Below are 14,678 nucleotides of genomic sequence, written 5' to 3'. Positions count from 1 at the left end.
AAACTACCAGAATACTTGCAGAAAGTATCCAAAGCCTTATTGTATCACGATGGCTTGGCTTTTGTTATGGTGTTGTCAGTCAGTTTCACTGTTTGTTTTTTCAGAACTGTAACACCTGAATTTAATGTTGAGCTTCATAACATTCAAAATGAAATTAGCAAATGACTTCAAAATGGCTAACTTCTGTTAATCTACAATACCTACCTTGAAGGTGCTATTACTTCGTTTACATAACCTCTGAAAGTTACTCTGCCATATCTTTCATATTTGTCTGGTATGTTTGGTTGTTCATCTGCCAAAAATAAGACATTTTTGTAAAATCTATCATCATTTTCTGGGATTTTGTTAAACACAACTATTTCTATTATTTAATTTATTTTCAGTCTTGGGCCTGGTATGTAAGTCGTATTACATAAAAGACTAAAACCTTAAATGAAACTAATAAAAACTTAAATAAAACTAATAAAAACTTAACTGAAACTGAGCATTTTCAAATACTACAAACGAATTAAAACTAAAATAGAATGAAAATCAGAAGTCAAAACTAAATAAAAACTAATGAAAATATAAAAGTATTTGAACCATGGTCGTTACATCTTATCTCTATAAAAGCAACCTGTGTTTCTCAGGTGGTGGTTGATTGTTTTGTGTTTTATTGTCAGCTGGAAGTCCAAGTTAACAAAGTTTCTCTACTCTCCTCTCCTATGGTTCCCAGTGTCTGGTTGGTAGTTTTAGGCTTTGGTTCAAGAGGCAACACAAGAGAAGCCCAGTTACTCCATCATATTTTTCACTTTAAGTTCACTGTGGGTCTTTAACAACTAAAGTTTAACAAAAATACTGAAATGAAAACACTTTGTAACTTGTTGGAAAGCAGAGATGGAGACTCTAGTTCAAGACTCCAACTCACCAGCAGCTTGTTAAATCCTTTTTGGTCTCCAGATGAAGCTCAGTCACACACTTCTTCCTGTTTATTACATTGTTGAAAGCTAAACTATCATTTTATGACACGTCTACAACATTTCTCCCAGGTTTAATCCACAATCTCCATCATGCTGACACACTGAGGAACTTCTCTTGATGACTTTTACCAGGATGATGGCGCCCTCTAGTGTTGAAGAAGAGTTTGTTAACATGAAACCCAACCTGTAACCCTGATGCTGCTCAGTGACAGGAGAAATGATGAGCTTCACTTCTTTAGCTGTTTTTCCTTGGAATGAGAGACGGAGGAATATGATCTTTATCTCACTGATCAAAAACAACCTGATCTCTTTGTAATTAACATGTTTTATTTCAACAAAGCCAGAAAGAAACATATATTTTCTGCTATGTTCTGGACATTAAAACTATTTTCTGATGTTTCACAGACTGTTATTCTTTTCTCAGTAGTTTTATTGTTTGTTCATCAAATCACAGAAAATACAGAAAATAAGAGGATAGAAGCTGATCTCAAACATGTTATTAACTCATTAAAGTTTTCTGCCTCCATTTATTTGGTTTTGTCCAACGCTGCCAACATAGTTGAGAATATCCAATGAATCTTTAAAATGAGCGTCTCTGCTGCAGAAGCTGCTGCTTGTAGAGGTTTCTGTGTGCTTTGACAGGGTTTGCAGGGTTGTGTATCTGCATGGAGGTTTGCAGCACAGGAACAGGAGAACTTCCTCTCACTTTTCCTCTTCATCCTGCAGGTCAGCATCTAAACGGACTGAGCTTATATAATGTCATACTGACAACTCAAAGCTCTTTAACACTAGTTACATTCACCCATCCACACACACATCACACACTAACACAGATCTGACACTTTGACGTGTGGTGGAGGAAGCTGGAATCAAACCCACAACCAGACGACTGCTCTTCCCCACTGAGCCACAGCTGCCAATCTGAGGTATCAAAGGTCTAAAGGTCAGAAAGGCCTGGCAGGTGATTAGAGGAGCAGCTGATTTATTAAACTGCTCCAGAAACAAAGTTAACAACTTATCTAGATTAGTTACCAGATTGCATTTGTTCCTCCATTAAAACTGGGATGAGTCATTAGTGTTAATCCAGCGGCTGCAGCAGTCTGTGTGGCTCTTTGAAAGGATGATGAGTCTGGCCAAATAAAATCCTCACAACTGGAGGAATTTTACAAAGATTTTGCAGCTTTTGGTTTGTTTCAAAGAGCAGACTTCTATCTACAGATCTGGGGGCTTGGTTTACTAAAGCATGTGTGTTTCCATCCCAGAATATTTCATCCTGACTGGAAACCATGACGATCTGCAGCATCTTAAAGCTAAATGTAATCCACTGACCTCAGGTCAGATTGTTGCTCCTGTTGTCCCTGTAGACATTAGGTGTGTTAGAGGTGTGTGTCTGTTTTCAGATCTGAAGGGGAGGGAACAAGGACATCTGTGGTCAGAGAGGAGCTGCTGTGTTTGAGAGCAGGAAGAAGAGGGAGGATTATCAAGTTTTTACAGCCTGCAGAATAAGAAGCAGAGCTGGAAATCTAACCTTTGTCTCCTCATTTACAATCAACAGTTAAATATTTACTGACTTTATTCTCTGAAGTTCTTGTTTCCACATCACAGCTTAAAAACCCTCAAACTTCACACTGATCAAATATTTAGTCTGACTTTTAATATTTTAACATAAATTATGAACTAAATCAGAATAAGTATGATGAGCCAATTATCTCTGGATAAAAATCACTAATTGAATTGATATTTGTTTGTATTGACAGGTGAACTGATCAGTTCCTGTAATAAATGCTTTCTTTCTGTAATCTCTCTGCAGCAGTGGTGGAAGCAGAGGATGTTCTTGATGAATGAAGGTGAAACCAAACATCTGATCTGATCCAGCATCACATGAGACACTCTGAAGGAAATGTTTCTGCTCTTTAGACGACAAAACTCACAATTTATTGTTAGAATGAAAAGAAAACTTTCCACATTTCTCTGGAATCAAGTTGTTTTATTGAAGAAATCCAAAGAGACAGAACAGCAGACATATATTTTTCTGATCTAAATCTAAAGGATTCAGAAGAAAACAGCATCAGTTCTAAGTTGATGTTAGTTTCAGTTTTCTTCTTTAGATCACAATAAAGAAACCAGAAGCAAGTTCAGTTCACTTCAATCTCAACTGATTTAAACAAGAACAACATTTGTTCTGCAGAACAGTGGAAGAGAAACCAGAAGATCCAAATACATCAATACAAATATGAAACCAGAACCATTAGAGCCCAGAGAAGTTTAGATTTTCATGTGGAGAAATATTTCTGTGTCAAATAAGAATGAAAGAAAACATCAGCAGTGAAATCCTTTCTGGTTCCTGGAACACAGACACAGAGAACTACATTTAAACAAGAACAATGAAGAAGAACAGAACAGCAGAGCAGAGACATCAGAACCATGAACCCTGATCAACAATCAGAAACAAGACAGAACATCTATTTGGGTTTATACAACTCTGCAGAACCTCCGCCCCAGTAAACCGAAAGTCCAGCATGTAGCGGCTGAGTGAATGTGGTCTGGACTCTGTGGAGGAGAGTCATGGTTTCAGAGACGCTGTAGAAGGACAGAAGACCTGCTCTGTGATCCAGGTACACTCCTACTCTGGAGGAACCAGGACCTGAGATGGAGGTCCAGATCTTGTTGTGACCAAATTTATAACCTTCTTGGGAACAATCTAATGACCAAGATTTGTCATTAAATCCAAATCTACATTCATTCCCACTTCCTGCTCTGCTGATGTTCTTGTATGCGACTGCTACATAAACTAGAAACCCTCTCCACTCCACCTCCCAGTAACAACGTCCAGTCAGACTCTCTCTACTCAGAACCTGAGAACAATCAGTGAATCTGTCTGGATGACTAGAATAAGACTGATGTTGATCCATCCATGTCACCTTCCTGTTCTCCTCTGATAGTAACAGCCCTGTGTTTGCTGTGTTTGGATCCAGTGTGATTTCACATGAATATTTTAAGAATCCAGCTCTGCTCTTTGGTTCTGGTTCTGACAGTAAAACCTCCACCTCAGTGAGGGTCAGTGAGATGTTTGTCCATGTGTCTCTCAGGATGTCCTGTAGTTTATCTCTGAGCTCTGACACAGCTGCTGTCACATCCTCAAAGTATCTCAGAGGACGGATATTGATGCTGGATGAGTGTGTAGACTCACTGAGTGCTGACAGTGAGGGGTAGTTGTGGAGAAACTGGTTGTGATCTTCTGTGTTTGAGAGCTGCTTCAGCTCAGCGTCTTTCCTCTTCAGCTCAGTGATCTCCTGCTCCAGCTTCTCCTGAAGCTCTTTGACTCGACTCACTTCAGTTTCCTGCTGGGATCTGATCTGCTGCTTCACATCAGAGCTTCTTTTCTGGATGAGACGGATCAGCTCAGTGAAGATCTTCTCACTGTCCTCCACTGTTTTATCAGCAGAGTGATTGATGGCCTCCACCTCCTGTTGAAGCAGCTTCACATCTTTCTCTCTGTCCTGGATTCTCTGCTGGATTTCTTCTCGTCTCACCTCCAGCTCTCTCTGCCTCTCAGTCCTTTCTGCTGCAGCTGAGACTGTGTCGTGACCTTTATGTTCATCCACAGAGCAGAGATAACAGATACACTTCTGATCAGTACGACAGAACATCTTCATCACCTCATCATGACGAGAGCAGATGTTCTCCTGGAGGTTCTTGGAGGGCTCCACCAGCTTGTGTTTCTTAAATGGAGCTGAATCATAATGAGGCTGAAGGTGTTTCTCACAGTAAGAGGCCAGACAGAATAAACAGGACTTGATGGCTTTCAGTTTTCTTCCAGTGCAGAAATCACAGGCCACATCTTCAGGTCCAGCATAGCAGTGATCAGCAGGAGCAGCTTGGAGTCCAGTCTTCTTCAGCTGCTCCACTAAAGCTGCTAACATGGTGTTTTTCTGGAGGACAGGCCTCGGTATGAAGGCCTGCCTGCACTGAGGACAGTGGTAGCTTTTCTTCTCCTCCTTCTCATCCCAGAAGCTTCTAATACAGTTCATACAGTAACTGTGTCCACAGGGAATAGCCACTGGATCCTTCAGTAGATCCAGACAGATCGAACAGGAGAAGGTTTCTCGGTCCAGCTGATTCTGCTCCATTTCTCGTCTCAGTGACTGTGAGAGTTTCACTTCCTGAAAACAGAAACAACTTTGAGCTCTGATCTATGAATCACGTGTCAGTGCAGAGAGGCTGCAGCCAATCAGCTTTCACCTTCAGGGAGCGTTGGCTACACCCAGCTTTAAGCTGCAGATCTGAAGGGGAGGGAACAAGGAAATCTGGGGACATACAGGAGCCGCTGCGTTTAAATGCAGGAGTCTGTTTCACTGAAGTAGAATAGAGCAGTCCTGGATAAGAACAGGTAGCTGGGATTCAGCAGTCCTCATCAGCAGAACTTAGTTGGTTTTGGTGAACTACAATCATGTCTGAAGAGGAGCACCTAAGTCAGGTCAGGTTGAAGTAATCCTGCCAAGGTCTGACCTAAAAGCTATCTTTATGGATTTGAATGGGGACTACAGTTCATGAGAACTAAGCATAGAAAAGGAAACATGATTGAAATGTAATGACTGGACCCAGTGCCCAGTGGCATCCTGTCACGGTACCAAGCTGGAATTCACTGAGCTCCTGAGAGCGACCCATTCTTTCACAGATGTTTATAGAAGCCGTCTGCAGGTCTAGGTGTTGGGTTTTTTGTTCTCTATTTAAGCTGTAGAAACATCTCAAGGATGATCAGTGGAAACAGAAAACACTTCAGCTCAATTTTGAGCTTCATGGCAAAGGCTGTAAATACTTACGTAAATGTGATTTCTTAGTTTTCTATTTGTAATAAATGAATCTCAATCAAACTTAGTTCACATTGTCATAATGGGGTATTGTGTGGAGAGTTTTGAGGAAACAGATGAATTTGATACCGTTTGGAATAAAGCTGTTACATAACTAAATGTGGAAAAAGTGCAGCGCTGTGAATACTTTCAGGATGCTCTAGTGTCCACTTGTATGACATGTTATCTGTGTAGAAATGCAGCTGTTCTGTTTCTGGCCTCAGAGGTTTGTTAGAGAACATGAGAGAACAAACAGCATCATGAAGACCAAGGAACACAGCAGACGGGTCATGGAGAAAGTTCTGGAGAAGTTTAAAGCAGAGTTAGCTTCTAAAACAACATCTCAGGCCTGCATATAGTAGAGCTCCATGTTCATGTAGAAAGAAACATCAGAACATAGTTATATGTATTATTTATGTCATTTTCATGTAACAGCTCATTGATGTCAGTTAACTATTTACAAGTACACACTAATTAACACACAGAGTACATACTTGAACACCTGCATTGGTTTGGGTTTTCTTTCCATGCGCTCATGTGCATCTTTGTTGTCGCCCGAGTCTAATTCAGACGTCTCACATGTTAGAGATTTCTTCAAAAACTGCCAGGCTGCCATGAAGTCATCTGAAAGAGGACAATATGTGTCAAGTCTTTTTAAACCAACGCTGATCCGACTTGATGGGATCGAGAAGGAAGTAGACAGGGTTCAACTCTTCTTATCATCCTTTATTACTTTAATTCAAGATGAGGTTTGCAACAGCAGATTTATCAGCAGCATCAGCAGGTTGAAAACCTTGCAAGCAAACAAAGCTACATTTGTTCTAAATTGAATCTCAATAAAGAAATATTCATTACAATCAATGAAACCAAAACCTGAACTATCTGCCGGCTAAATCTCCCATTAACATTTTATACAGCAAAATAATGCTTTAATCCATTTAACCCATATGTTGAAACAAAATCACTATTAGAATGAACCAAACAACTTACAGCAGCATCAAATCAACACAGACTTCACCAGGCCTATTAAATACACACAGCCTATTGTGCACTACAAACACCTCTGACCATAAACCCAACTTAAATTTAAAGAACTTCTCCAAAGTTCTAAGCAGTTTAATAAATGTACTTTGCTAGAACTAAGGTTCTTACTCACCGGTGCATGTCTACACTTCTCTCCAGCATTGATTCAAACAAAGGATGCAGACCTGCTTTTAAAACCCAATCAGTGCCATAAGCCACATGTGCTGCCCCCTGCTGTCTGAACCAGGTAAATAAAATGGATCAAGAATAATTCAACAGTTTTAGGCAGTTCTGCCATTTGACACAACAATATGCTCGTCACATAAAGTTAAGGAGCACTGACTTTTGGAGCAATGTATATTTTACAAACATGTATTAGCTGCTTTTACTCATGTTTAAAATATCATGAACAGTTCTACTCATTTATAGGATTATTATAAACCATATCACATTACACAGCAGAATTTAAATATCAGGCTAGTGGAAGAGATACTATTGGTATTTTTTAAATACACCAGTATATATTAATTTGGTCACACCCAGTAACCCTATTTGGTAAAGATTTTTTAAATCTTTTTGTTTTTAGTTATACTATGCTGACAAAATACTTGTATTTACACTGTTAACCCAACTACAGTTTTTTCCACTGTGTTTGAAGGTGAAAATACAGTTTGCTGAAGCAAGGAAGCAGATACTCCTCTTCATCACACAGATTTCAGCACCATGATACCAAGTACACACCAGCAATTGATCACCAGTACCTGGTTAATTTTAGGATGTTCTCAGGGATGTATCAAAAAGATTTATTAGTAGGTTACAACACAGACTCCAGGTCTTTAGTTAAACTTACCACAGGTCTTTCAAAGTTGGACTGGATGTTGCGTCCAGTTGGGATTGGGGGGTTCTCCAGAACCTACAGCCCTGTTTATTCTCCCATCAGTGGAGTAATTGGGCCACCGCGTGATTCCTTCATCGTACCACGAATGCGGTACCACAGACACGGTCTTGTTGCTGAGCTGCACAACATGCAACATTCAGTAAAAATATAACTCATTAATTGTTTCTATGTATACCGGTACTTCATAATGTGTAATGTAAATTTTACTGACACATTGTGTACAATGATGAAAAGGATATTTAAGACAAATAGGAACCTATAGCCACATACAACCATGTAAACCATGTAAAAATGAGCTTTTTTCATCAGAACCAGCCAGTAAACATGGGGAAAGAGAATAGCAAGAATGAAAAGATCTCCAAATATTGAGAAATTGTTCAGTGTTAAGAAGAGTAAAGTACAACCAGAAGCAGAGAACATGGTCAGGGAGAGGTGGACTGAGCAGCAGTCGCCATTGTCCACAGTGAGTTCTGCAAATCAAGGTATGTGAGAATGAGCAAAGAAAACACCAGGAAGGGATGTTTATACGCTACATATGGGGTCAACCTATAGGAATGTATAACCAGGGGGAAGCAATACTAATATTCAGGAATGTAGATATTTATTCAGTCTCAGTTCATTTAAATAGAAATGAAAGATGATGCTGGTCATATACTTGCAGTAAGACATCTTTATTATTCATCTCAGGATCTGTAAGGGAGGATGCCACTGTGGAAGAAAATGAAGACCAGTCACTTCAGTTCTCACCAAGCAAAGGTATGTATTGTTGTACATAATTGTAAAGAAAAAGAAAATAATATATATATTTTAGTTTGAATTAAATTTAATATTCTTAAATCATCTCAGGAACTTCTTCACCTGATCATGATCACCCAGATCAGAAGAATGTGGAACCATGTGAGACATCTTCTCCTCCAACATCATATACAACACAGAGCCATCCACATGGTATTTAACTACAATTTAAGATTCATATCAAAAACCTGTGAAAATGAAATTATAGCTAATATTGTGCAGAAAATAATCTATATTATTGTTGTTTTAGATTCAACTGAATCTTCATGGATTGAATCTGTCCTTCCCTAGATATATCTCAACATCCAGCAGATGGACCTAGACAGCCACACTTGAAGGTATTTCCCCGATCAGTGCTGGGTGACAAGAAGAGGACCTTTAACAAGACCTGGTATTCACAGCACAAATGGCTTGAATATTCACAGAATCAGGACTCTGTCTTTTATTTTGCATGCAGACACTTTTCTCTTCCAAATGCTTCTGAGACTCCTTTCACATCACATGAAGGGAACTCAAACTGGAAAAAGGCAACGTATAAAGATGGGGTTTAAGAGCCATGAGGAATCTGAAGCTCATGTAAATGCCATGTATGCTTGGAGAAGAACATAAAAAGGAAATTCTTACAGATTCATCTGTGCGTGATGCTTTGGACGAGACGTACAAAAAAAGGTTGATGAGAATCACATCTACATTAAAACTGTTGCTGAAGCTGCTCCTTACAGCTGTGCAAAACCTCCCTCTAAGGGGTCACCTTGAGGCAGATACGCCACAGAATAAAGGAAACTTTTTAGATAAAATGGAACTGATTTCACAGCTTAATCCACTGATTGCAAAGAAGGAAATGTAAAATATACCAGTAAAACAATTCATGAAGTGCTCTGTTAGGAACATATGGACCAATCAGATCTCTGATGTATGATGGAGCTAGATCATTAAGGGCTTTATATGTGAGGAGGAGAAGTTTAAATTATATTCTGGATTTAACAGGGAGCCAATGAAGGGAAGCTAAAATAGGAGAAATATGATCTCTCTTTTTAATTTTCATCAGAACTCTTGCTGCAGCATTTTGAATCAGCTGAAGGCTTTTAACTGCATTTTGTGGACATCCTGATAGTAAAGAATTACAATAATCCAGCCTTGAAGTAACAAATGCATGGACTAGTTTTTCAGCGTCACTCCTGGACAGGATATTTCTAATTTTGGCAATGTTCTGGAGATGAAAGAAGGAAATCCCAGAAACCTGTTTAATATGGGATTTAAATGACATTACTCTTTTCTATGCAGATAGTGAGGTGTTCCTTGAGGCAAACATCATATTTTGAAAGCAACACAATCATTTCTAACAAGTTGCCACGATCCACTGTGTCATCATTAAGCATGTATGCTGCCTCTGACTGTGACCCTCTGTAGCTCAGACCTCTTTTTCCAATGAGCTTCACCACATCTATGATGCGCTCCAACACTTGACGTCTCTTGCGCACCTGCGCTTTACGAAGAGACATCTGATGTCCCATGAGAAGGTGCTGGACATCGCATTTTGAGGACCTAAGGAAATATGCTTCTGCACGATGTCTGTGTTTCAGGTCTGTCATCCCAGTGATGAACAAACTGCTATCTGTAGGCTTAGCAAAGAACATACAAAGAAAGCAGAAGAGTGCTTGTCTGCCTTCACAGTATGAAAGCCATTTTCTATTTGTAACATCTTTGCTGGAAAAAGCTCTCTGCACTACAACCTTCTCTGCTCTCTGCTGAGGACGATGACTCAAGAAACAGTCCAAGTCTTCTGGTTTTGGTCTTGTAAAAACATCTACTTTTGAAGAGAGGGCACTGACTTCCTGGACTTGGCTTTCGCTATCAGTAGCTGGATCATCTTCAGTCTAAATAAAGTATTAGTGTTAGTATTGTTTTAGTAAACCAATAAACTATCAGTAAAATATATATTTTCATAATAGGGCTAGGATAGTTATGTCATGTTAGTATAATAGTCTTAGCACTACCAGTGGTTATGCAAGATGAAACGGGAAAGAAGGTTGCGGTTGAAAAAGTTAAAGATTTTTTATCAGGAGAAGATACCTATACTCTACATAAACCTGCAAGAATAAAGTTCCCGAGAAACAGAGTTTTTGTCACCAGACCATTGAGGCAGTTCCAGGCTGATCTCTGTGACATGCAAGCTCTGGCCATGGAAAATGATGGTTATAATTATTTATTAACAGTCATTGACATCTTTTCAAAAAGGGCATATGTACGAGTTTTGAAGAGGAAAACAGCCGCTGAGGTGGTAAAGGCATTTGAATCAGTTTTTACAGAAAGTCAGATCCCCAAAAAACTTCAGATTGATGCCGGTAAAGAATTGTTTAACAAGAAATTTAAGGTTTTAATGGAGAAACACGGTATTGAACATTTTGCCACAGCGAGTGAAGCAAAAGCTTCAGTGGTTGAGAGATTTAACCGCACATTAAAAACAAGGATGTGGAGATATTTTACAGCTAACAATACCCGGCGGTACGTCGATGTACTGCAAAACCTAGCTAGAAGCTACAACCATTCCTACCATTCCAGCATTAAAATGAGCCCTATGGAAGTGACCCCAGAAAATGCCTTTCAAGTGTTTCAGAATCTGTATGATGTCAAGTCCAACAGATATTGCAAGGACTCAGTGACAACGTTTAAACAAGGGGATTTTGTCAGAATATCCAAGGTCCGTGGAGTGTTTGACAAAAAATACGAACAGAGTTTTACGGATGAAGTGTTTACAGTGTATGACCGGATACCCCGTTCTCCTCCTGTATACAAACTCAAAGATTTGGATGGAGAACCTATCGAGGGTTCTTTTCACGCTGAGGAACTTCAAAAAGTAAAAATATTTAACGACAAGATGTATCAAGTGGAAAAAATATTAAAACGACGTACCATCAAGGGAGTCAAACAGGTTTTTGTAAGCTGGAAAAACTGGCCTGAGAAATTCAACAGTTGGATCAAGTTTGATGAACTTCGAAATGTATAAAAAAGGTTTGCACTAAACCTCACAGTTGACACAGCATCATGAACCGTCAGGTAGAGGATGATGGCTTTTACGTTACTCTTCCATCTAAAGCTAGCATGGAAGTGTTTAAAAATAATACCAGTTCAAGTTTCCGTGTAAATTTAGCTCAACATATTGATTTAGAAGGCCGATGGATGGTTGCATTAGCCGAGATTTCATACCCTCATACATGGCATAATTTACCGGATCATGATGCCTACTTTGAATGGAGGAAGGCTGGTGATGTAGAGATCAATACGCAAAGGATCAGAAGTGGCTACTATAACAGCGTTGTTCAACTCGAGACAGAGATGGAAATGTTTTTCAAAAAATTGAAATCGGGTTTACGCATTAAATTCAGCAAAGTTCAAAAGAGATTTGCATTTCAAGCAAATAGTCCGTATGAAATACGCTTCTTCAGCACTCTAGCTTATATGATGGGCGTGAAACCAGGGGAATGGATTCATGTTTCTGAACCAAAACTGGCTCCTTTTCCGGCGGATATAAAGGCTGGTTTCTATCACCTATACTGTTACAGCGACGTGGTCAGCCCACAAATAGTAGGCGACACTTTTGCACCTTTACTGCGGACCATCAAAGTACAAGGCAAATTCAGTGATATGATTACTCAGACGTTTAACCCCGCCCACTACCTTCCAGTCTCCAGAAGACATATTGAAAATATCAATATAGAAATTAAATCGGACCAAAACGTTCCTGTAAATTTCGTCTATGGAAAGACCGTCATAAGACTACACTTCAGACCGGTGATATCACAACGTAGCCTGAGATAAATTTTATTTGTATAAACTATTCCAGAGATATGTATATAACCTCTAAGATTGATTGGTTATCATTCATATTACGCTGGTCCTTCAACACTGCATCAAGCAGGCAAGAGAGAACATGGCACAGCTAAGTCTGAGACGTGATCCAAATCGCTTTGTAAATTACTATGTAAGTCAATCAGGCGGTAATCTACCAGGGTTTTATGGGGCCCCGGTGATGTACGGACGCGGAATCGGATCATTATTTTCAAAATTATTCCGCTTCGTATCCCCTCTGGTTAAAAAAGGATTTGCTATTGCAAAACCCCATCTTAAAACAGCTGCATCAAATATCGCTTCGGATGTCATCGGTAGAGCCGTGAGTAAAATGAGTGGTTCTGCACACACCGAAGGTCAAGAAGGTTCAGGAATTATGGTTTTATCCAAAAGACCCAGAACAAGACCCCCTGGTGATCGTTTAAGGACGGTTAAAAAACAACGACAAACGCGAAAAAGGAGATCAGTCGCAGCTGACAAACGAAGAGGAAGGAAGTCATCCGCAAGTTTTGATATATTTAAATAATGACTCTTTTACATAACAAATCATCAGAGTGCACGCTGGCAGAGTTGGACTTATTTTCTGCCCCGATGACACAGCTATCGATCGAAGATAAAATTTACACCGAGATCCAGCCTTTATCAGCAATCACTGATGGAGGGCCGATCGAGTTTTTCATTCCGGGAGACGGAGAAAAGTATCTGGATCTCAACGATACGCTGTTGCATCTCAGAGTGAAAATTACTAACGAGAATGGAACAAACCTGCCAGATGATGCACCTGTAGGGCTCATCAATTACCCGTTAAACACCATCTTCAGTCAGTGTGACGTCACTCTCGGAGATCGATTGATTTCACAATCCAGCGCTACACATCCATATAGAGCCATGATTGAGACATTGTTAAACTTTTCTGAGGATTCTTTAAAAACCCAGTTTAGCTCTGGTCTTTTTTATAAAGACACTGCAGGTGCTCTGAACTCTATTGTTACAACTAACGGCCCTAACCAAGGTCTTAACAGCAGAGCAGGCTTTACGGCAAATTCCAGGGAGGTACATCTCCTAGGCCCCCTGCATGCAGACATATTTTCTGCGAGAGACTTCTTTTAAACTCTGTTGACCTTAAAATTAAACTTACAAGAGCCAACGATGCCTTTTGTCTCATGGCCGCAAGAGACTCCACTTACAAACTCAGGATATTAGGAGCATCTCTTTTTATCAAAAAAGTTACTGTCTCTCCAGCTGTACGACTGGGGCACGCTTCAGCTTTAATGAAAGCAAATGCTCTGTATCCACTTTTACGTGTGAATGTAAAAACATATTCCATCCCTGAAAATTCAAGGGTATGCAACCAAGAGAATCTTTTCTTAGGTATCTTTCCCAAGTATGTGGTGATTGCGTTACTGGATCATGATGCTTTTTCAGGAACACGTGATCTCAATCCGTTTGACTTTAATCATTTTGATATGGAATATTTAGCTTTGTGTAAGGATGGCAGACAAATTCCTGCTAAAGCCTTCCAGCCAAATTTTAACCAAGGTCATTCAGTGAGAGAGTATTACAACTTGTTTACGGCTACAGGACGACATCTAAAAGATCTTCCGCTGAGTATAACACGTCAGGAATTTAATCAAGGATACTCTCTATTCACATTTAATCTTAACCCGGGCGAGGACACAGATGCTCTATCTCCAGTTTCCAGTGGGAATTTAAGATTGGAAATGCGCTTCAGAAACCCGTTGCCTCATACCACCACGCTGATCATCTACGCTTGTTATGATTCTATTTTAGAGATTGATTCAAAGAGGCGTGTGCTGGTGGATTATTATTAATCTAATCAGGCATGAATAATCATGAAATTGAGAGCCTGATGCGTCATCTGCTGGGAGATTTGTTTTGCGGTGTGTGGCCGTGCGACCAGCTGCCGCTGCTAGCTGACAAATTCCCAGGGCCGGCCTACTTTATTGTGAATACACATCCTTCACACATGCCTGGAGAACACTGGCTAGCTCTGACATTGGATGAGAATGGTCAAGCCAGCTTTTTTGACTCTTATGGATTCTCTCCGGATTTCGAGTTCTACCCGTCAAGCATCGTAACATTTTTAGAAGACAGATCCTCAAAAATATTGTATCATAATAATCAGCTTCAAAACACTCTGTCCACTGTGTGCGGTCACCATTGCATTTTTTATCTATGTCATATAGCGTGCGGATTATCACTGCAGCAAGTGTTGTCGAAATACACCGGAGATGTGATTAAGAATGATTTAATGGTATCTAACTTTGTGAAAAAATATCAGAA

General features: G+C 39.7%; 1 protein-coding gene and 1 long non-coding RNA gene across 8 annotated transcripts; one reads left to right on the top strand and one right to left on the bottom strand.

Moving 5' to 3' along the window:
* Positions 1 to 1,674: 1,674 nt before the first annotated feature.
* On the bottom strand, positions 1,675 to 8,823 carry LOC124871480 (tripartite motif-containing protein 16-like). Of its 7 annotated transcripts, none has more exons than XR_007039031.1 (4): positions 8,386 to 8,823; positions 7,683 to 7,848; positions 6,304 to 6,433; positions 1,675 to 2,361 (listed from the first exon to the last, which is right to left on the bottom strand). XR_007039031.1 is itself a non-coding variant. In XM_047370815.1 (3 exons), the coding sequence occupies exon 3, from the start codon at positions 5,087 to 5,089 to the stop codon at positions 3,422 to 3,424; it is 1,668 nt and encodes a 555-aa protein (XP_047226771.1). In that variant the 5' UTR covers positions 5,090 to 5,122; positions 6,304 to 6,433; positions 7,683 to 7,899; the 3' UTR covers positions 2,932 to 3,421. The 7 variants fall into 7 exon arrangements, 3 of the variants coding, with proteins under 3 accessions (XP_047226771.1, XP_047226781.1, XP_047226790.1); XR_007039032.1 differs by lacking the exon at positions 1,675 to 2,361 and adding an exon at positions 5,130 to 6,111; XR_007039033.1 differs by lacking the exon at positions 6,304 to 6,433.
* LOC124871503 lies at positions 8,575 to 9,036 on the top strand. The gene is made up of 2 exons (XR_007039034.1): positions 8,575 to 8,678; positions 8,817 to 9,036. It is a non-coding gene; the product is annotated as an uncharacterized LOC124871503 (long non-coding RNA).
* Positions 9,037 to 14,678: the final 5,642 nt, after the last annotated feature.

This window comes from Girardinichthys multiradiatus, chromosome 1, assembly GCF_021462225.1.
Source record: "Girardinichthys multiradiatus isolate DD_20200921_A chromosome 1, DD_fGirMul_XY1, whole genome shotgun sequence".
In the NCBI taxonomy this organism is placed as follows: Eukaryota; Metazoa; Chordata; class Actinopteri; order Cyprinodontiformes; family Goodeidae; genus Girardinichthys; species Girardinichthys multiradiatus.
The sequence above is the reverse complement of the archived record's forward strand: the minus strand, read 5'-3'. Positions and strand labels throughout refer to the sequence as shown.